The 21330-nt window shown below is 41.6% G+C and overlaps 1 protein-coding gene and 2 pseudogenes across 6 annotated transcripts; 1 reads left to right on the top strand and 2 right to left on the bottom strand.

Moving 5' to 3' along the window:
• Positions 1 to 609: 609 nt before the first annotated feature.
• LOC143893359 (uncharacterized) lies at positions 610 to 3813 on the bottom strand (annotated as a pseudogene). The gene is made up of 3 exons (XR_013255777.1): positions 3741 to 3813; positions 2088 to 2264; positions 610 to 1797 (listed from the first exon to the last, which is right to left on the bottom strand). The product of XR_013255777.1 is annotated as an uncharacterized LOC143893359 (transcript).
• On the top strand, positions 2674 to 5344 carry LOC143893357 (pre-mRNA-processing-splicing factor 8 pseudogene; annotated as a pseudogene). 2 transcript variants are annotated; one of them, XR_013255776.1, is made up of 3 exons: positions 2674 to 3000; positions 3093 to 3459; positions 4140 to 5344. The product of XR_013255776.1 is annotated as a pre-mRNA-processing-splicing factor 8 pseudogene, transcript variant X2 (transcript). The 2 variants fall into 2 exon arrangements; XR_013255775.1 differs by having other exon boundaries at positions 4095 to 5344.
• LOC143893354 (G-protein coupled receptor Mth2-like) lies at positions 5222 to 21176 on the bottom strand. Of its 3 annotated transcripts, none has more exons than XM_077398616.1 (6): positions 21021 to 21176; positions 19382 to 20746; positions 10469 to 10547; positions 7595 to 7779; positions 7279 to 7444; positions 5222 to 6756 (listed from the first exon to the last, which is right to left on the bottom strand). In XM_077398616.1, exons 2-6 carry the CDS (start codon positions 20274 to 20276, stop codon positions 6390 to 6392), a joined length of 1692 nt encoding a protein of 563 aa, XP_077254742.1. In that variant the 5' UTR covers positions 20277 to 20746; positions 21021 to 21176; the 3' UTR covers positions 5222 to 6389. The 3 variants fall into 3 exon arrangements, with proteins under 3 accessions (XP_077254742.1, XP_077254743.1, XP_077254741.1); XM_077398617.1 differs by lacking the exons at positions 19382 to 20746; positions 21021 to 21176 and adding exons at positions 13380 to 14016; positions 14803 to 16455; XM_077398615.1 differs by lacking the exons at positions 19382 to 20746; positions 21021 to 21176 and adding an exon at positions 10957 to 13366.
• Between the last annotated feature and the right edge of the window lie 154 nt (positions 21177 to 21330).

The following is a 21330-nucleotide window of genomic DNA, read 5'->3' as shown; positions in this document are numbered from 1 at the left end:
CTTATAAATCCATGTTATGAATCTGTGATTGTTAGTTTCATGAATATTAAAAAAAAAAGAAATTTATTATAAATATTATAATTATTTAATTAACGTATAACGTCATCCGCTCTGCCCGCATTCGTGTAGATGCTCTCTCGAAATAATATTCCCAAGATTATCATTCTGCATAGAAAATAAGGTCTAAGGAAAATAAGCGCAAAACGATGTAGATTTGTTTCGGAGATTAAAATATATTACCTTGCTACGAGAGCTCAATTATTTTACCGCACGTAAACGAGGCGTGGTTATTAAATCTCTCCCACGTTACATATATGGTATTAAAGTAATAACGCCGCAAGATAATTATCTTTCAATCCTGCCAAAATTGTGTCAAGTTTCCGATCGCTATAACGAACGAATATATCAGCGGCTGAAATTGCGACGGTGTTGACCGTCGCAATTAGCAGATACTTATGGAGTACCGCTTACCTGTGGTAAAGCACAGCACGCGTATCGGAGATACGTAAATGTAGTTGACCAGGAAGACGTAGGCGATGACCAAGTAGGGGGTGATCGCGTACACCGGGAAGGTGGCGACGAGGAACGGGATGGAGACCATGATGCCCACATGGTGATATAAGTGTACGTCTCCTCGTTCAACTCCGCGCTCTCCGGCGTCCAGCAGACCAAGATGCCGATCCGGCCGACGCGGCGACGGTCACCTTCTAGTCGATGCACTAATTCCAGAAAGAACTGACCTTCCCGTCGGCGTATACGAAGCTGCCGTTCGCCTGAAGAACGATTTTGTCCTCGCCGTACTCGTCGGGATTGAGGGCGTGGAACACGTTGCGGGGCAGATGTTGTCCTGCACCAGGAGGAAGTGCGTTCTCAGCTCGTCGATGTCCTGATGAATCTCCTCGCTCATCTGGTCCCTCGACAGACGCAGATAATGCCTGGTTACCGCGCCTGCCATCAGCCTCGTCGTATCCTTCTGGGGGTTCTGGGACATCTGCTCTGGCATATCACTTCCTCCTTCGAATTCCTGATGAGAACCTGGTCGTCGCGGCAGCATTTCCTGATGCAGTTGCGCAATCTGCAAGTGCAATCGTAAGTGAAATTGCCGCCGGTCCAGCGTAATTCGGCCGGATATAGTCGATGCCGTTGTGGAAAATGCTGCCGTTTTTGTTCTCCGCGCCGTTCTCCGAACCAAGGACCACGCTGAGCTGCTGCAAGCAGCGCAGATCGTTGGTTAGCGACGGCGGCATCGTCGGCACTGTCGGCCGTTAGCCGTTAGCAAACCGCATGCAGCGAGGAGGATCGTCAAATTGAAGGAGCGGCCGCGCATCGCGATAAGGTCGACGAAGAGCGTAATAAACTATCGGCCAGAACCCGTGCGACGATCATCCGCGGTGGTTCCGCTTCACGCCCGGCGCTCGGCGCCCGGCACATCTGCGTCGGAGGATGCGCGCCACGATAAAGCGTCGCGACGCTTCGCGCTTGCACGCCCACGATGAGACTTTTCCCCGCGCAGGGAAGAAGCGACCGGCATTCTTGGACGGAAGATGACGCGCGTCCGCTTATCTCCAGCGCATATTAATGAGCCCCAGATAACCCGGTCACATGTCTCGAATCGCGACAGATGACGAGAAAGATGTCTTTAAGATGTCTTATGTAATGTAACGTTTTTAAGACAACACATGTCCCAATTTGAGATATTATGTGCACTGGGGGCCACTTGGGTTTAAATCCGGATCGATCGCTGGATCCTTTGGCTTTCAATTCCGCAAATCTTGCGCTTCGCTCGGGATCTAAAAGCTTTGACGAAAAGCAGGAATAAATAACGCGTGTTCTTCATTTATAAATAGTACTGTTATTATATAGTGTATTCAGAGGACTTGGTTAAATGGCGTGTGTGCGAGTGGTAACGGTGAAAGGGCGTTGGGTGATTTTAGCTTTGTTTCTGTTCAAAGATTAGTATGAGGCGAGTATAGGGGTAATGGAAAGATAGGGTGTAAGTATAGTAGGGTACCGTAGAAGCGTTGAGAATGAAGAGAGAATAAATAATGCATTCAGAAAAGAATGTTTATACATGTAGCTATGCTTACGTGTCAGTGTTTGGAGACGAGGATCGAGGAAGTAGATCTACCAGTGTACCAACCGGGCTTGTAACGACAAAAGTTAGATTAGTTTCGAAATCCTTGAATCTCCGATCCCTTCTGCCGCTGCGTTGTTGATCATCAATGTAATTCTTATGCGCGCACATGCATTTCTCACTTCTTTGCCTGTGGAAAAAGCAAACGGAATATTATAATTATCCAACAATCTTACCTAGCAATATGTTCCTGTTCAAACTCTCGAAAAAGCTCGAGAAAATGTTACAGTAAGTATCGCCGATTTTTCTTTCTTCGAGCGATTCAAATGTACGCTGCCATCACAATTCAATACCCGCGCCATCTACACGCAAAATACCGAAACGCGTCAGGCGTTGAAGTTACCGACTGTCGATAATCGTCAGATTTACCAAAATTATTAAATCGATGCGATCGATAATAAAGGTGAAATTTCATGGGGGCAGTAAAAAGTAACACAGCTGTTGCTCCTTTTCCATGCCATGAAAGAAAGTTTGCGATTATCTGCGGCTGCTAGGTTACCACTGTTACCAGTTACCAGTTACCACATGCTAGCATGCTTACGACAATACCACATGGGCGCTTCTTAAATTCGTGAATTATTCTAATTATTCTTGATGAGCCTAAATTCATCGTATTTTGTGCTGCTGTAGCTAAACTGAAGAATTACCCTCTTACGTATATGTACATACATACACAACGATCGCATACGATTTTTTTTGTCTTGCTCCTTTTAGGTTAGGAGCGATAGCACCTTCAACCAGTTCAACCCTACCTTTGGGTTATATGTTATATAGCGCCAAATCGCACACGCACACGGTTCGAATTGGATGAGGTTAACTCACGAACAGCGTGAAGGACGAGATTTCAAGCTGCCTATATATCCCAGGTCTGTCTGACCTGCTCTTCTATATTATTATTATTTTGTTTTTCTCTTCCAAGAAGAGCTCGGTTGAATATCCGTTTTGCCATATTTTACAGAAGTTACGAGAGAGACGGATCTTACAGGGGCATTTAAAATCCGAGTACGGTAATAAGAGCGAGGTTCGAACGCGCGATGCTATCAGATGAGACGGATCAGCGGATTAATCTAAGCGGCCGTAATCATATCGTCGAAACGCAGTCGAAATTCGACCGACTTAAGGAGAGAATGCAAATACGAGAAAAACAACGGTTTAAAGAGCGATTAAGAGATGCGGCTTACGAAGCACGTTTACAGTTGCGTGATAGACACCACACACCACGGAGCTTCCCCACTACCTTCTGCGGTACAGTGGCACCCAGCTGACTCGAGCTATAGTTCGCCGTTGCCGTCCGTTACGCTTGCCGATCTCGCAGCGTCGACAAGGTAAATTCTCATTCTTCGCGAGATCTGCCTCATTTCTTAATTCATCATTCCACGTGGCTGGTGGCTCCTCGAGTAAAATCCAGCCTCGACTTTTTAATCGTTTGGCTTGGAAGAGAGGAGGCAGTTCATTTTCAAATATCAAAGATTTAATATGTGTACTTTAAATCGTTAATGAACAGCTACTTCCGCTTCTCTCGAAACATTTCAACTCTAAAAACCACTTCTCTATATTGATGAGATTTAGGAATTCTTAAGGAATATTTTCTCTATTTTTTATTTACCCTCTTGTTAATTTTTTTCAGCAGATCTATTGTGTCTTGTTGCATTTCTCTGATGAAGATGGATCGTGTTCCGTGCACACTGCACGCGAATAGTTCGTTCATGTGCCCGCGTAATCACGCCCGATTTTTCGCTTTTTGCCGGATGACGCAAGAGTAATAATCGGTTATTGCTATCTCGTCGAGGCACTCGCGGCAGCCAAGCGTGTCGCAATTGGCGTATATACGCAATTGTCAATCGTCGATAACGACCGACGTCACCGACATTAAGTTTTTTTTTACTTCTTTCGTTTTTAATTCCCATCTTTTTTTCATTCTTTTTTAATTGTTTACTAACTTTTGTTATGTATTTTATAGATGACAAGCCTGGAGAATATAAAGAACATTTTTTGAAAACTGCAGACGCTGTAACATTTGATGTGGATTCCACCGTTATAACGGAGGAAGCTATCGACGAGCTCGCCAATATTGGCTCTGGAACACTTGAAGGAAGCCATTAGCGTTAAATCCAGGCTAAATCAAAGTCAACGAGAAGAGCTTGGCTTAATAAAACAAGCGTATGACAACCCACACGAAGCACTATCCAGGATCAAGAGACATTTGCTCACGCAGAGGGCTTTCAAGGAAGTTGGCATCGAATTCATGGATCTTTACAGTCATTTGATTCCTGTGAAGATCACGGATGCTTACCTCGATCAATATCTGTGGTACGAGGCGGACAAGAGGCGACTGTTCCCACCCTGGGTGAAACCGGCCGACACGGAACCGCCACCGCTTCTCGTTTACAAGTGGTGCCAAGGTATCAACAATGTCGAAGATGTGTGGGACGTCAGTGAGGGTAAATGCAACGTTTCTCGAATCGAAATTTGAGAAGCTGTACGAGAAGATAAATCTTACGCTGCACAACATATTGTTACGTCTGATAGTCGATCATAATATCGCCGATTATATGACCGCGAAGAACGTGGTCATCAATTACAAAGACATGAATCACACCAACAGTTACGGCATTGTCAGGGGACTGCAATTCGCGTCTTTTATCGCCCAATACTACGGACTGGTATTAGATCTACTGGTGCTGGGTCTCCAACGAGCCAGCGAGTTGGCTGGTCCGCCGCAAATGCCAAACGATTTCTTGACGTTCCAGCTCGTCACCTTCGAAACGGCGCATCCTATTCGATTGTACTGCCGCTACGTCGACAGAATACATCTATTCCTGCGCTTCTCTGCCGACGACGCGAGAGATTTTATCCAGCGTTATCTCACCGAGCATCCTGATACGAACAACAAGATCATCGTCGGGTATAACAATAAGTCGGCCCATTTCCTCAACTTCTCAAGTTTGGAAGACGGCGATGGCGTTGGAGCTGATCGAGAAGATATGTTTGCATAAAATAAACTCTTTTATATAAGATTTCAACTGACAATGAGATAGGAGTGATTGAAAGGAGTGCAGGACGTGTGCATCAAGTAGCGCGCGAGGGTACGTGGTGTAGTAGTTTTTATTTTTTATTTTCTCGTCTAATCATTGTATACGTAGACGATTACAAATACATACATGTAATGGTAATGAATATAGATTAGCCTTTATTACTTAACAATTATAATCTTCTGAACTCTGTGCTCTTATTCTCCTTGTGTCGTAATTCTGTCCACTTGATTCTCCACATTTTGATTTGGTGCGTATAAATGCAGATGCGACTTAAATATTAGACGAACGTTTGTGATGGCACTTGTACAGGAATAATCTGTGACCGTATAGAAGCTAAGTGAAGAGCTATATTCTATATGTAATACGATAAATGAAATACAGTTCCCAGAAAGCTCGGTAAATACACTTCATAATAAATCAACAGAATCTTAAATTAATCATGGAGATGCTCGATTTAAAGTCTACCTCAAGGATTTTCGAGGTACATATTGCAATACTATCACGTGTATATGATAAAATATACGGCTGATATGTGACACAGGTCGGTATTTGCATCGCACATTTGTTGCGCGATAAAATATTGTCTTAAAAATTATGTATCCATATAAACATGTGTATTTAAGAACGCATATGTGTCCATTTTATATATATTATATATATTTATTTTTCTTGTATTTTTAATAATATTAAACACTTATGTATGCGGTGCAAATGTAGACCGAGTGTCAATGTAATGAAAATAAATATAGAAAAAGAGAATGTAAGATAGTCTCTTTCATGCACGAGCAATAATGTACTAGAATTGAAGTTAAAATTAGTAAAATTGTCTGTAGCCTTTTTACCGAGACATTATGATGTAACAATAACGTAATAATAAATCTCTATACATTAAAATAAAATTTATACAAAATTATGGTATATGGCAGTCAATGTACATGATATACACTATGTTTTTGTTACTTTAACGAGGACGATAATAGATGCAGAGCAATCAATTTCTTTAATTCTCTTTAGACTGCAAAAGAGATAAAAAAAAATCTTGTAAGTACATTTTAAAGGAATATAAAGGACGATGGAAACCACCAATCTTGGCGTTCCAAACAAAGAGATCAACGCGAGCAATGTAACATTAATTCTCGAGTAGAGAATTAAGTTACATCATCGTCCAATTGCTCATTCTTCTGATTCGTACAGTGGAATCCTTTTCTCACGTTGCAACATTAATCAGCCTCATCGGACGAACTCTTCGTGCGGCAATTTGTTTGCACGTAGGGATTGGCCTTCTCCTGCAGCGACATCATTCCCGACGTGGTAGTGCAGGTGCGCGAGGCTGAGCTGTGACAGCCGCTACGCGTCGAGTTTCTGGAGAACAGACCACGATCCTGGCAACCGAATCGCTTTAGCAGCAGTCGCTTGATCTTTTCTTTCCACACGAATATAATGAAGATGATGAGACCTTGCAGGGTGTTTGTCAGATCGGTCAAATACCAAACGTAGGCCGGCGAATTCTGCTCGAATACCCATGATATTATTTCCATGGACCAGTTTATCCCCATCACGATGAACAACTTCAGATAGAGATTGAACCTGCGTGCAAATGCGTTTGTTTCTGTATCTTCTATAATTTAGAATTACCAAAACAAAGGGGTTCGCGATAAACGAAAGCATTTGAAGTAACCGCATGCTCGCTGAAAATAAACATCTTCGGAAAATCGTAATCATCAAGTTTCGGGCTAAAAAACAGGGAGAGAGTTGTCCAAGTTTTCTCAAACAATTTTGAAGAAACGTGATGTCTGTCTTTCTGAAATAGGGGGACAACCACTTTTTCGTTTGTCATTCTTTCGAGAATCGCAGACGCTCTCGAGGAATCTCGTACGCGCGCGATCCAAACGGCGACGATGTGTTTGTTGCTTCAAAAGATTTCGTAATTATGAAAGCAAACCGCCGCATGGGAAAGTTGCCGTCTAAAAATAATCATCACGTTGGGAACGAGGACCGATCGACATATTATGCAAAGCCGTTCGGCAAACTGATATATATCGGCGTATAATCATATATTAATATAATTATCAATAACGTATCAGTGTATAAAGATGCTTGCATACAAACCATTGCTTGTTGTCATCGTGGCGTCTGCTTTCCGAGCTTCTCAAATGAGCAGCTGTGTCCTTCTTGTGGCGCACAATTTTCAGTGCAGTAGAGATAAACAGGCAAATGTTGCAGACAACGGTGACACTCATGGGTAAGTAAAAATATAACGCCCTCGCCTCGTTCGCTGAAACGGATAATTAAATTTTTCGCATTTTTATACGTCGCATTTTGCAAGCGCTTAATTTTGACAATTCTCTCTCAAATCTGGTTTTGATAAAACGTATGGTTTTAATAGAACGTCACTGTCATAAGCTAATAGCAAAAGTTCACTTACTATTGAACCAACACTTCGTTTCACCGATCTCCGGTCGGATCAATTCTTTTGGCACGCTGGGAACGAAATCCATGATGACACAAATGACGGTGAGAATGGAAGCGCTTCCCCACGCGTAAATCGAATACATAACGAATTTTTTTCTCTCTCGTTGCTTCACGCTTCCTTGCAACGAACGGAATCCTCTGCAAAATGTGATTTACATGCCATATTGTTGCCAGCAACAAGTAGAATAGGTCAGTATGCAAATACAAATTAAAATAATTATCGCTTTTGGCCGCGTTTCTCGAAAATATGACCAATGCGTTGAATTTTGTTTAATACGTTTTACGTAAACGATGCGTGCAACTATGGTATGCAATTGATAATTGAAAATTATTACTATTTCGAATTTAATTTCCTACATTTATTTAAGAAACGTATACAGAAAATTATTTAGAAACGTTTAAAGACGTTTAAGACTGACATGAAATATTAGATTGTTCTTGTAACTTTGAAAGATGTCTTTCAACTCTATATATCAATCTTAATTAAATGGGTAGCTCTTTGGTAACGCAATTAAAGTTTGAATGCTACAAGTTTTATATAAAAGTAGAAAATGTAATCTCTTCGAAGATTTTTATATATAATAATTATAATTATTCCTTCGTAAGTGATTTTTCTTCTCTCTCTTTTTAGTTGCAGCAAACAATGCAATATGCGGCCTGATTTAAGTATGGAATGAGAAATGGAATGCATGTGGAGGAGTGGTATAGATGGACACGGACGATCAACATAGAAGAATTCAAGTTAAAGAATAATTATTAAAATTACATAAACACAATCGTGCTGAAGCGAAAGATGATTCACGCTTTCCCGCGAGGACACGCGCGTGTAGAGGCGATGACAGTGATGTGCGCGGATGATGCGTGCACGCAATAAAGGAGAAAATTAATCAGATTCCAAGTATACGATCCGCGCTGTGCACGCGCGCCCGAGCCGCCCGACACTCTTGTAATTGATTACAAGAGACCGGGCGATGTGCGTACACAGCGGTCGTCACACCCTTGTAGTAAGGTGAAACGGGCTTGGCGACAGCGGGGTCAGTTCATCTCCTCTGCGGGAACGGTAAATAGCAACACGTACGACAATATCGCGTCATGAAATTTCATTGACGCACGCGAGAGATAATAAATTACTTTATAGCATTCTACACGCGCATAATAAGAAAGAATGAAAGAACCAAAGCGCATCGCGCGTCGCAGGTCGCAGGCATGACCAGAAAAACGTACGATTTGTATCGATAACGTTAAACGACTGTTAAATTGATCATCGCGACACGAATGATGGATTTAACTTCTTGTATCGCAATCTTTTCTTAATCTCATTTTAGAAAATACGTCGAGACGGCTCCGTTAATGTAAACGAACTCGTATATTCATTAATAATTAATAAGTCGTTGATAAATGAGCGTGTTCGACGTGTTCACGCAGCGCGAATACCAACGTTCGAGGATACGCTTTACTGACATTTTCCGTTCACCCGAATATTGCTCGTCCGAACGGCATCTCGGACCGACGTCCAACCGCGAAGGAGATCAAAATTAACTCGGCTGTGTTTGCACCACATACGCGCGCCGGTCACGTACCGGATATTAATTCGCGTCCTGTCGCTATCAATTTCCCCTATTGTTTGTCAATTATCAAATTTCTTTACCACACGCGCCAGATCAAGTGGCGCTTGCGAAAATATTTGGCAAATCAATTAACTCATTTTGACCTAGAACTCGATCCGAAAACGTTTTATCTTTGATAATCCGTAATTAATATGTTCGATCATAATTATAAATATATATATAAAATATAAAAAAAAAAATTGGGTAATTATATTATAAATATAAGTAAAAGTAATTTATATATAAATTATATATAAAAGTGGGATGGTTTTTTTTAGAATGATTATCTTCGAGATTCAGGTCTAAATATTTTGCTCCATTTTGTTCAGGAAATATTACAAGATAATATCTTCAAAATCCAGACCAATGTTCATTTCTACCAACGCGCGATTAACTTTAATCTCGGTTTAACTTAATTTTTATCTTTTTCTAATTGTTACAACTAAAAAAAGATAAAAAGTAAGTTAAACCGGAATTAAGTTAATCCGCGTTGGCAGAAATAAACATAAATATCTTGAACGAAATAAAGAATTAAGCGACCCGACTAGCCAATTCTCATTTATTAAAACTCACGACGTTTCAACCATAATCTGGTCCTTCTCAAGTGAGATATTATAATTTAATACGCAACATCATGCGTCGCCGGACGTTATATCCTAACTACATCGTGCGAACGCCAAGATGTTTAGTGCGTCAAAGAAATGAAAATGTAAAATTGTAAAAATTGTAAAAATGTAAAGAAAATTAAACTGAACATCTCATCCACTATATCCTCCACTATATATAATGATCATTGTGACTTTGACCATGGCCCGAATATACTGGATAAGACGTTCAGTTTAATTTTCTTTACATTTTTACAATTTTTACAATTTTACATTTTCATTTCTTTGACGCACTAAACATATTGGCGTTCGCACGATGTAGTTAGGATACAACGTCTGGCGACGCATGATGTTTAATGTTGCGTATTAAAATATAATAGCTCGCTTGAGGAGGACCAGATTATAGTTGAAACGTCGCGAGTTTTAACAAATGAGAATTGGCCAGTCGGGTCGCTTAATTTTTTATTTTATTTTTAATTATTTACTGACGAAGAAAAGGTTATCATTGTTTTCATAAATATCTTGCTCTATTTCGTTCAAGAAATTTACAAGATTGTCTTTAAAAGATAACTTGATTGCAGATAAAACGTAGTATGGAATATTTTGATAGCCTACCCGAATGTCCACCAAATGTCAAAGCACATCACGTTTAACCAGAAGAAGCTTGCCAAAAACGAGAAGTGAATGATGAAGGCTGAAACAGAATAAACAACTATTAATCACACATTATGGTATCGATAAAGGCTTATGTTCGCCCGTGAAGTAACAGGTTTGCTCTGTCTTTCTGCATCAGGAATTTATTTAGTCGAAAACGGTAAACCTTGACGATAATATGCGCTACCTTGAATTACAATTGCGATTTAAATATTGTGTCAGAATCACGTAAAATCTTCCGCAAAAAGAAAAGGCAAAAAAATATATTTATCCAAATAAAGTTCCAAGTTGATTGCATATCAAAATTTAAAGTTTACCCGCTTTTTATTCCATTGTTTTTTTTTCCCATAAGGTTTTAAAAAATTTTTACATTTAAATTATCGGGGGAGAGACAAATCATGTATTATATGCTGTATTATACGTGTTCACTGTATTATTATATGCTGTACCCAATATGATGCAGGCGGTATCCGATAATGATGTCTGTGCGATTTGCTGTATTACCGCGAGGGACGTGTACGCGACGAACAACGAGCCGACGTATCCGCGCAGCGTGTAGCCGTGCATGTTCTGAAGCTCCGGCAGTATGGAGTACACCACGAATGTCGCCAGTAGAAACGGCAAGGATATTATCAGACCCACGTGATAGCCATCCGGGACCGGTGCCGAGGAATCGGAGGAATCAAAGCAAACAGCTATCTCGTACTTATCCCGTTGGAAGACGATGAGGCAGTATAAATCGATATCGACGTCTTTGGAACGCGGTTGATACAGAGAGCCATTGAGAAGAAACATAAACGCGTCATCTGGTTGCTCGTCGGGATCAAGCACGTAGTGTCCGACTTTCGGGCACGGATCGTGGACGGTCAGCTGAAAGATTTGGTCCACCTCGCCGATCGGTCCTCTCTCAAGCGACTCGTTCGTCGCCTGCTCGTACACACCCGGAAAGGAATAATGCCCAACGTTTTCAGATACGCATTGTTCCATGATCATGCGAACGCCGAGGGGGCAGCAGAGCGGAATGCAGGTACTGTTCTCGCACATCTCGTACGGAACGACGTTTCTTTTATCGTCATTTTGATAGACCTTTCCAAGGTGCTCGTACAACGTTAAGTTGTTTCTGTCTTCGATCAGGTCTTGCGTCAGGTTTCCACGGGGTTCGTGTGCTGTCGAGTTGATCTTGTCATCTGTAGAATTCGTACGAAGCTCCATCGACGTTTGATCGCCACCCCCGCGATCCTTCGTGGAATGCGCGTGAAATTCATACCCCACCGAGTCATCATCCTCGTGGATACTCGTGGAGTTAAGACGGAGCTCGTACCGCACGTCGTCGTTACTCCTGGTGTAATTTTCACGAGCGTTATAACGCATAGTTTCCGCATCGCCGCTACGATTTGTCGTGGTAACATTAGTATAAATCTGATATCGCACTGTGGAATTATTCCGCTCGTCGTCGCTCGTCGTCGTGGAATTTTCCAGCGGCTCGGAGGAGGAAGCGATGAACAGAAGCGTGCAGCAGCAAAGCGCGAGATTTCGTCGACGCATCGTCGACCTGTGGACACGTCGAAATTCACTGACAACCGTCTTGGTTTTCTCTTCGTGCTATCGTAGTCAGATGTCCAGCGACCGCAACGATATCGCAAACTACGGAAACGAGAAGGAGACGCGTGATGATATCGTTGGCCGCGACAGCGACGTTTTGGTCCGAAGGACGAACCTGTTTCGCAGCAAACGTACAAGTGCATGCCAGGAAGGAAAAAACGATGAAAGAGAAGGTACCTCGTTAAAGCAGGTCCTCTTTTCGGCCGGGGATGTGGTGACCAGGACAACGGGAGCGAACCCCCTTTAGAGATGACATTTTATAGTTTGCTTTCCGGAGCGTATGGTTTGGAGAGCGACGTGAACTCTCGTTTGCATTTATTTGTTTATAAGGACTTTTAGTACTTTCTCAGGTCTAAGACGCACGAGCTTCCGGCTCGCCTCGCAGCAGCCGAGGTGAATCATCGCGATTGGTATTTGAGAAAACTTTAGTTTACACTCCACCTTTCAACGTGTAGTCTGATTTAGAAAAGAATCTCTAAAAATCTAAGGGTGATCTGTGAACTTGACGTAAATTGACTATGGCTGGGTTCGTCTTGATGCCTTCAGCCGTAAGCCTCATTCTATTTTCGTTGCGCTAAAAGCGTTAAGACAAACCCAGCCATTATATCATATAAATTTCGAATTTTGAAAAGTCCTATATTAAATTAATGCAATACCTATTTTCTACGTTAGTCAAATGAAAAAAAGCAGGCAGCTACGTTAAGTATAAGGCAAACGTATGAAACACGCATAGAAGCAAGATAAAGAACACAATTTTTAGTACATATAATTAGTTATACGGCATATTCGTTTCTCATGCATTACTGCAGCAGAATGCTGACTTTCTCATCCGTTGAGTAACACTATAAAACAATTTATATATGTTAAACGATAAACTGTAAATGTGACGTTATAATAACAATTTTTTCAAATGTCAATACTGATATTTGCAGAGACATGAGATCATTTAGAAAGTTGCCACGCACTCGCGTTAAGCAGATCTCTCATTAAATCGCCCGGTTTCTAAAACCACGTTCCATCCGGTCTGACGCGGTCTCTAGAAGATATACGCTATGCTTAATGCATATGATATATACCATAAATATTATATATACATATAAACAATTCACAAAGGAATTATGACGATTCGGAAATCGATAACAGCGATGTCGATGCAATCAGCGATTAATTCCGCCGCCGCAATAACATATAAATCCATCTCAAGTTAGCATTAATTCTTCTTTGCGCAGTAACACGAGTTAATGGAAGTCGCATCATTCTGCAGGTATACCGAATGTGATGCAGATGCCGTTTGGGATTTGTTCCTGCGGCGTCAGCTGCAGCACCCCCAGCATGCTGTACGCCAACGCTAGGCACCCGACGTATCCGCGCAACGTCAGGCCGTGCAGATTCCTCAGGTCGGGCAGCAACCAGTAGACAACATACGTGGCGACCAGGAACGGGACGGACGCGAGCATCCCGTAGGAATATATGACCCCGCCGTTTTTCTCATCCTCGATCGTATCCTCGCAGTAGAACACCAGGTATTCCGGGTACTCGTAACTCCTCACCCGCGCCAAGCAGTACTGGCGATAGTCGAGGAGACGATCTTCCGACACCTCGGTCAGGGGTCGCAATACGGAGCCGTTGGACAGCAGGTACCATTCGTCGTCCTGGTACGCGTGCGGATTCAATGAATACCGTTTCGCGCCGGCACACGGATTCCATGTTACAAAATCAAAATATTCGTCGCTCGCGGTGACGTTCGTCGGCATAAGATCCGTCTCGTAGATCGCCGGCAGCCGCACCGCTTCCGTCCCGTTCATGGTGGCCTCCACGCAGTCGTCCCTCTTGAGGAAAGTGCCGACGCGACAGCATAGCGATACGCGGGGCTTCCCGGAGCCGTCACCATCGATGCCGGTCGTCTTCTAGGAGTAGAGAGCCAGAGGGAACGGAGACAAATAATTGTTAAATCCCACGATCGGACGTAAGCGGAGAGGAACCAAATGCTATTGATCTTCAATATTCCGTTATATCATATTACGTAGTTTGAATATATCGCATTACATAGTGAATTATACGTAACAGGATTAAATATTAGTAGCCTCCTTTTTCTTGCCGCACCCTATTGTTAGAAAATTATTTTATTTTTAGGTCCACGCTGTTGCGCGGAATTTTTCTGATGACCGATACATTAGTCAGCATTTTGATGTTGGCTCCTTTCCGCGCGTTATACATCCAATTATAGTTAATACAGAAAATTGAGTCCGGTCACTTATATGAATTAAGTCGATCACAAATGGACAAACTGCTTCAATTCATTTAGCTGGTTAATTTACGTAATTTCTCTGTTCCATAAATCTACAATTGTTCTACATAATTTCATTGTATCTAGATGTAGCTACGTTTAATCAAGAATTAATTCTCAAGACGCGCAACACACAAATTCTCCCAAAAATCTTGATTAATTATAAACACGCGAACATAGTTAGTGAGTCGTTTCTGATGTTATTATTATCATATTCACGAATGCTATTACGCGAGAATTCGCTATTAAGTCATCACCACGAAATAATCGCGCTTTAGGCATTAAATATGATTAAGTAAGCATATTATAATACGCATAATAGCAAAGCGACACGAATTCCATCGACAAATTCCAAGTATAGGTACAGTAACGTAGTGTGTGCAATCGAACTTGGAATTATCTCTACCTCCAGATAAACGTGAGGGACGATAAAATTTTCCTTCCATGAATCCTCTGGCTCTTCCTCTGCTTGATCGCTTTCGAGAGCGGCAGCCGCGATCAAGATCGCGAGAAACACCGCGAACGGGGCTGTTCTCAGATGCCGTTTCATTATGTACTAATTAAACTTTAACGAGGCTGCTGCTCGAAACGGCAACTCGAAACGGAGCGAATTATCGCCGCCTCTCAGCGTTATCGCCGTGCGGAAGCTTACTCACGAAAGTGCCACAAGAAATAGCGGAAGAGAGAAAGAGAGAGAGACAAGAAACACGATGACTCTTTGAAGAAGTATGACACAAGCCTCTCCCCCCCTCTCTCTCTCTCTCTCTCTGCCCCATGAAATAATAAAAACAGCCAATCTCTCATTATTCGTTAATCTCACTACGTCTCGTTGGTGTTTTGTGCGTGTACTGCTGAACCAATAGAGTGAAAGTGATAAAGAAGAGTGCGAACTTTTTAATCAGCGTGTAGTTTGACAGATATTGTGTGGATATAACAGCATCCATGGTCACTTGTGATGTAGTTATTTACAAAAAGCGTGCTATTCACCAGATTTGTAAATGATAAGCGATTACATAAGTAGATATCTTACAAATACAAGATATGTTACAGTTTCAAATTATTTCAGATATTATTTTGTAATTGTTTTAGACATTGTTTAGGATATTATCTGTATCGATAGTAATCTATAATCACATTCTATATAAATATAATAAGATTGTAATTGTTATTCAAATATTATTTCATAATTGTTTTAGACATTGTTCAGGATATTATCTGTATCGATAATATAATCTACAATCACATTCTATATAAATATATAATAAGATTTTATCCTTTTAGTCATCGCTTCTTGGTTTTAAGCAAGGATTAATAAAACGTTAGCTGACGACTAAAATATACAAACACAGGTGAATTTGCATCTAAATTGTAATTGTAACTCTCATGAAATGTACACCACTTAAATACATAAATATGTAAATAATCTCAAAGCATCTATATACAACGAAATATTTGTACAGTAAATATTTAACAATATTGAAGCTGATATGTACAGTATGGGACATATGGGCACTCAATCATCTGGTGTGTTTTGTCGAATGAGCAATCTGTCTACGTAAAAAATATTTTTACCTGCTGTGCAATGTTGCAAAAAATATTCTATATGTATATATATTATAAATACTATCCTGGTAATTTTTGTTGATCAATGATTCCAGCGATCCGGCTGTTCGAAAAGGAACGTATACGTTCAAATACGTCAGAGTAAAACAAGATTTACGTCAGTACCGAGCTATCGACGTATGTGATAATAATTAAGTGTTTATCGGAGAGAACGGAATAAACGCGAGAGGAGGCAAAGAGCTCTTGCACGATTCTCTCCTTTCTTTCTTCTCAAGCGAATCGTCGAAACGAATGAAAAATCCACCCGCGGTTCAAATATAGCACTGTTATCTCTCTAACGATTAAGATTGACTTTCCAGTTATCTCGTTGAATTCGATAAAGCCTAGCACTGTGTTCGGTTTCACCGCGACTTTTCCCTGGATGACGGACGAGGGAAGAGCGCGCGAGAAACGCACGCACTCGCGCGAGCAACGGGACGAGACTACCAGACAACGAGCCGGCGGCTTTAGAAAAGCAGAGGCTACCTGCTGCGAAGCCGCGGTATACAGGGCGGTTCGAGAGAAAAAAAAAAGATGTTCATTGACAAACTTCTCCGGTCTACGGTCGATGGTAGCTTGACCAATCCAGCGGCAACGTAAATTTAGACACTTGGCTGTTTAGATATCTAGTGCTCCGGTGGAGAGAAGCGCTACAGTTTCGGGAGGACCACGGAAACTGAGAATAGATCTACGGACGATCGGACAACGAGCGAGCAACAGAAATTTCAAGTTGCACCAGGTGTTACGTATTTGTATACGGCCGAAAGATTTATCTCGAAAAGCTATTAATCCATAGTACGGCCGGAAGGATTAGGAAAAGTCTCTCGCTGGTTCTCTCGCAGCTCGATTCATCCTCGAACTTATCGTATTATCGCCCTATAGGCCTACAAAAAAGAAAAAATAAATTATTGAAAAATTGAGATAACGCAATTATATTATATTTTACCGTTATCCGCATATACTTTTATCCCACCCTATAAGCGATGGTGCTTAACCAACGCGGAGGTATACAACGAAACGCTACGCAAAAACCGGTTTGTCCTCGCGTCGCCCGTATCTCCCATCACACTCATTGGGGGAATCATTAACATTTGTTTTACGGGAAATCGAAGATAGCGATGGCTCGAGAGGCGCCGACTTTCCTCGTTGAAAGGACTTTCTTGATCTCGCTTTCCGCGAAATAACGCGAAACGAATAACAAGGATTAAATTGTAACAGGAAGCGTATAGTATACGGTTCTTGCATCATTACATTACTAATCACAGAGATATTAAAGTCACGCGTGCAGAAAAAAAAGCATGATTCATACGTACACCTATTTACGATGTGCTCCATATTAATGGGTGGAATAGATAGTGATAACGTATATTTCACAGATAGTGATAACGCACGTACATGTGGGTTTAGTTATAATCCAGTTATAGAGTAATCAATCCTTATGGATTCATGTTATGAATCTGTGTGATTGTTATTTTCATGAATATTAAAAAAAAAAAATTAACCATATTATAATGTCTCCTTCTTTCATGGATTAAGGTAGTTCGATGATGAAAGGCCAAAGTCAAAACAATGTTTATAATTTTTTTATTTTTATGATGATAAAAAAATAGAATAAGGCATCGGAAAGCTTCGTAACAACGTAAAAAGATTATTTAGTAAATAATTTTTACATTGTTTAGAATAATATTTTGCCTGAAATAGATTAAATAAAGTGTGTGTTAACGCGTCGCTTGACTATTTTTCAACTTTAATTATTAATTAAAAAAAAACTACGGTGGATCGTGTTCACCTTCAACTATAAGCTTCCTCACAGTGTCCTCTTTCCATCGATATATATTGTTCAGATATTTTTGGCAAAAGATTTTTCGCAAACTCGTGTTACTCATAGTAAAATAACCTCTTTTCCTATTAGACCAATGTTAAAATCATTAAAATCACCTAATTTTAAAATTAAATATCTTGAGAACGGGACGGTGAATTATCTTTTTTCTGGGCTTAATCGATTCAGGGGAGAGTTCCTTTTTTCGATATAAAAAATAAAACCTATCACTTTTGGAAAAAGTTGTTCATCATCGAACTACCTTAAGTTTTGTTAGAGAGAAAAAATCGGAAACTCTCTTATGTCTAGAAGATCTATAATTTTTATTTATCCCGAGTAATTATATTATACCTATTATTTTTATTTGTTCAATATTTATCTTATTTTTTAATTATTTTTTTCTCTGCGATTGTTCCATCGAACAATGCATTACGAATTATCAATTCAACTGGTGATTAAGCGCACAACTTCGCGACTATAAATATAAGTTCCCGATTAATCTTCTTCAGTCATCAACCGATAATTTTATTCGTGATAGACTATTTTTAAAAGAAGAAAAATGCGTGAGCATAAATTAAAATCTAAATATAAAAAATTAAAATATGAATACAAGAAATTTAAGAATGTATCATAGGTATACAGTCTTAGGTGTATAGGGACATAATTTTCAAAACGCTACCAAGTGGATAAAAATTTGTGAGAATGTTCTTTTAGTCTTCCTGATGTGCTACAAAAAAGTAGAAACAAATCCACTAAACGGTTGCTGAGATATAACGATTTTAGACTAAAATCAGTGACTTAAAATCGTTATATCTCAGCAACCGTTTAGTGGATTCGTTTCTACTTTTTTGTAGCACATCAGGAAGACGAAAAAAACATTCTCACAAATTTTTATCCACTTGGTAGCGCTTTGAAAATTATGTCCTATACATCTGAGACTGTACCTATGATACATCAATGATGTCTCATTTGTGTAGAAGAAACTTTTACCTAAATATATGGGATACTAATATCAAATAAATCATATTCTCGTCTCGCTTGAAATAATTAATTCAACAATTTTTAAAAGAAACTGTAGACTCGTAACGTTAGTTATTAGAAACTAGATAGAAATACCAGAGTGCTGCATGCAGAGTGTTAATAATCTTTACATTATGGTAATTATCTAATTATTTAATTAACGTATAACGTCATCCGCTCTGTCCGCATTCGTGTAGATGATCTTTTGAGATAATATTCCCAAGATCATCATTCTGCATAGAAAGTAAAGTGCAAGGAAAATAAGCGCAAAACAATAATGTAGATTTGTTTCGGACATTAAAATATATTGCCTTTCTGCGAGAGCTCAATTATTTTACCGCACGTAAACGAGGCGCGGTTATTAAATCTCTCCCACGTTACATATACGGTATTAAAGCAATAACGCCGCAAGATAATTATTTTTCAACCCTGCCAAAATTGTATCAAGTTTCCGATCGCGATAACGAACGAATATATCCGCGGCTGAAATTGCGACGGTGTTGACCGTCGGCAATTAGTAGATACTCAAGAGGAGGCCGCTTACCTGTGGTGAAGCACAGCACGCGTATCGGAGACATGTAAATGTAGTTGACCAGGATCAGGAAGACGTAGGCGATGATCAAGGAGATGACATAGCACATAAGCGTCTTGCCGTAGAGGTTCCTCAACTCCGGGGTGATCGCGTACACCAGGAAGGTGGCGACGAGAAACGGGATGGACACCATGATGCCCACATGGTGGTGAGTGTGCTCGTTCAACTCCATCTCCGGCGTATAGCAGACCAGGACGCCGATCCTACCGACGGTCACCTTCCAGTCGATGCAATAATTCCAGAAAGGAATGACCTTCCCGTCGGCGTCCACGAAGCTGCCGTTCGCCTGAAGAACGATCTTGTCCTCGTCGTACTCGTCGGGATTGAGGACGAAGAACGTGTTGCCGGGGCAGACGTTGCCCTGCACCAGGAGGAAGTGCTTTTTCAGCTCGTCGATGTGCTGAATCTCCTCGCTCAACTGGTCCCTCGACAGACGCAGATGCTGCTTGGCTGCCGAGCTTGCCAGCATCGTCGTGTCGTTCTGGGACATCTCCTGGCATATCGCACCCTCCTTTGAATTCCTGAGAACCTGATCGTCGCGGCAGCATTTCCTGATGCAGTTGCGCAATCTGCAAGTGCAACCGTAAGTGAAATTGCCGCCGGTCCAGCGCAATTCGGCCGGATAGTCGATGCCGTTGTGGAAAATGCTGCGGTTTTTGTTCTCCGCGCCTTCAACGCCGTTCTTCGGACCGAGGACCACGCTGAGCGACGGCGAGCAGCGCGGATCGTTGCTCAGCGACGACGGCGGGCCGTCGGTAGCGGCGTCGACGGCATCGTCGGCACCGTCGGCCGTCAGCAGACCGCATGCAGCGAGGAGGATCGTCAAATTGAAGGAGCGGCCGCGCATCGCGACAAGGGCGACGAAGAGCGTAAACTATCGGCCGGAACCCGTGCGACGATCATCCGCGGTGGCTCCGCTTCGCGCCCGGCGCTCGATCGGCGCCCGGCACATCTGCGTCGGAGGATGCGCGCCGCGACGAAGCGTCGCGACGCTTCGCGCTCGCACGCCCACGACGAGACTTTTCCCCGCTCGGGGAAGAAGGCCTGCATTCTTGGACGGATGAAGACGCGCGTCCGCTTATCTCCAGCGCATATTAATGAGCCCCAGATAACCCACGTGTCTCGAATCGCGACGGATAATGACGGGAAAGATGTCTTTAAAGATGTCTTATGTAATATAACGTTTGTAGGACAACATATGTTCCAATTTGGGATATTATGCGCACTGGGGGCCGCTTGGGTTTAAATCCGGATCGACCGCTGGATCCTTTTGCCTTTCATTTCCGCAAATCTTGCGCTTCGCTCGGGATCTGAAAGCTTTGGCGAAAAACATGAATATAAACGCGTGTTCTCTTCATTTATAAATAGTACTGCATTCAGAGGACTCGGTTAAATGGCGTGTGTGCGAGTGGTAACGGTGAAAGGGCGTTGCGTGATTTTAGCTTTGTTTCTGTTTAAAGATTTAGTATGAGGCGAGTAGGGGTAATGGAAAGATAGGGTGCAAGCATGGTAGGGTAGAAGCGTTGAGAATGAAGGGAGAATAGTGCATTCAGAAAAGAATGTTTATACATATGTATATAGCTATGCTTACGTGTCAGTGTTTGGAGACGAGGATCGAGGAAGTAGATCTACCAGTCGTTTTACGAAACTGTATCAACCGGGCTTGTAACGACAAAAGTTTGATTAGTTTTGAATCCTTCCTTGAATCCTTGATTTTCCTCGAGTCTCCCTTTTCTGCCGCTGCGTTGTTGATCAATGTAATTCTTATGCGCGCACATGCATATCTCGCTTCTTTGCATGTGGAAGAAGCAAACGCAATATTACAATTACCCAACAATCGTAGCTATATATATAGCAACGTGTTCCTGTTCGAACTCTCGAAAAAGTTCAAGAAAATGCAG

This window comes from Temnothorax americanus, unplaced genomic scaffold, assembly GCF_048541705.1.
Source record: "Temnothorax americanus isolate GAGA-0224 unplaced genomic scaffold, ASM4854170v1 Scaffold12, whole genome shotgun sequence".
NCBI lineage: Eukaryota > Metazoa > Arthropoda > Insecta > Hymenoptera > Formicidae > Temnothorax > Temnothorax americanus.
This window is presented reverse-complemented; position numbering and strand designations above follow the sequence as displayed.

Excerpts from the sequence above, each read along its gene's own strand:
- LOC143893354 (XM_077398615.1), bottom strand. The coding sequence starts at position 12,052 with ATGCGTCGACGAAATCTCGCGCTTTGCTGCTGCACGCTTCTGTTCATC. Across the intron at positions 7,780-10,468 it reads GACATTTGGTGGACATTCGG|AGGATTCCGTTCGTTGCAAG; the intron begins GTAGGCTATCAA and ends CACATTTTGCAG. Across the intron at positions 7,445-7,594 it reads AACGAAGTGTTGGTTCAATA|CGAACGAGGCGAGGGCGTTA; the intron begins GTAAGTGAACTT and ends TATCCGTTTCAG.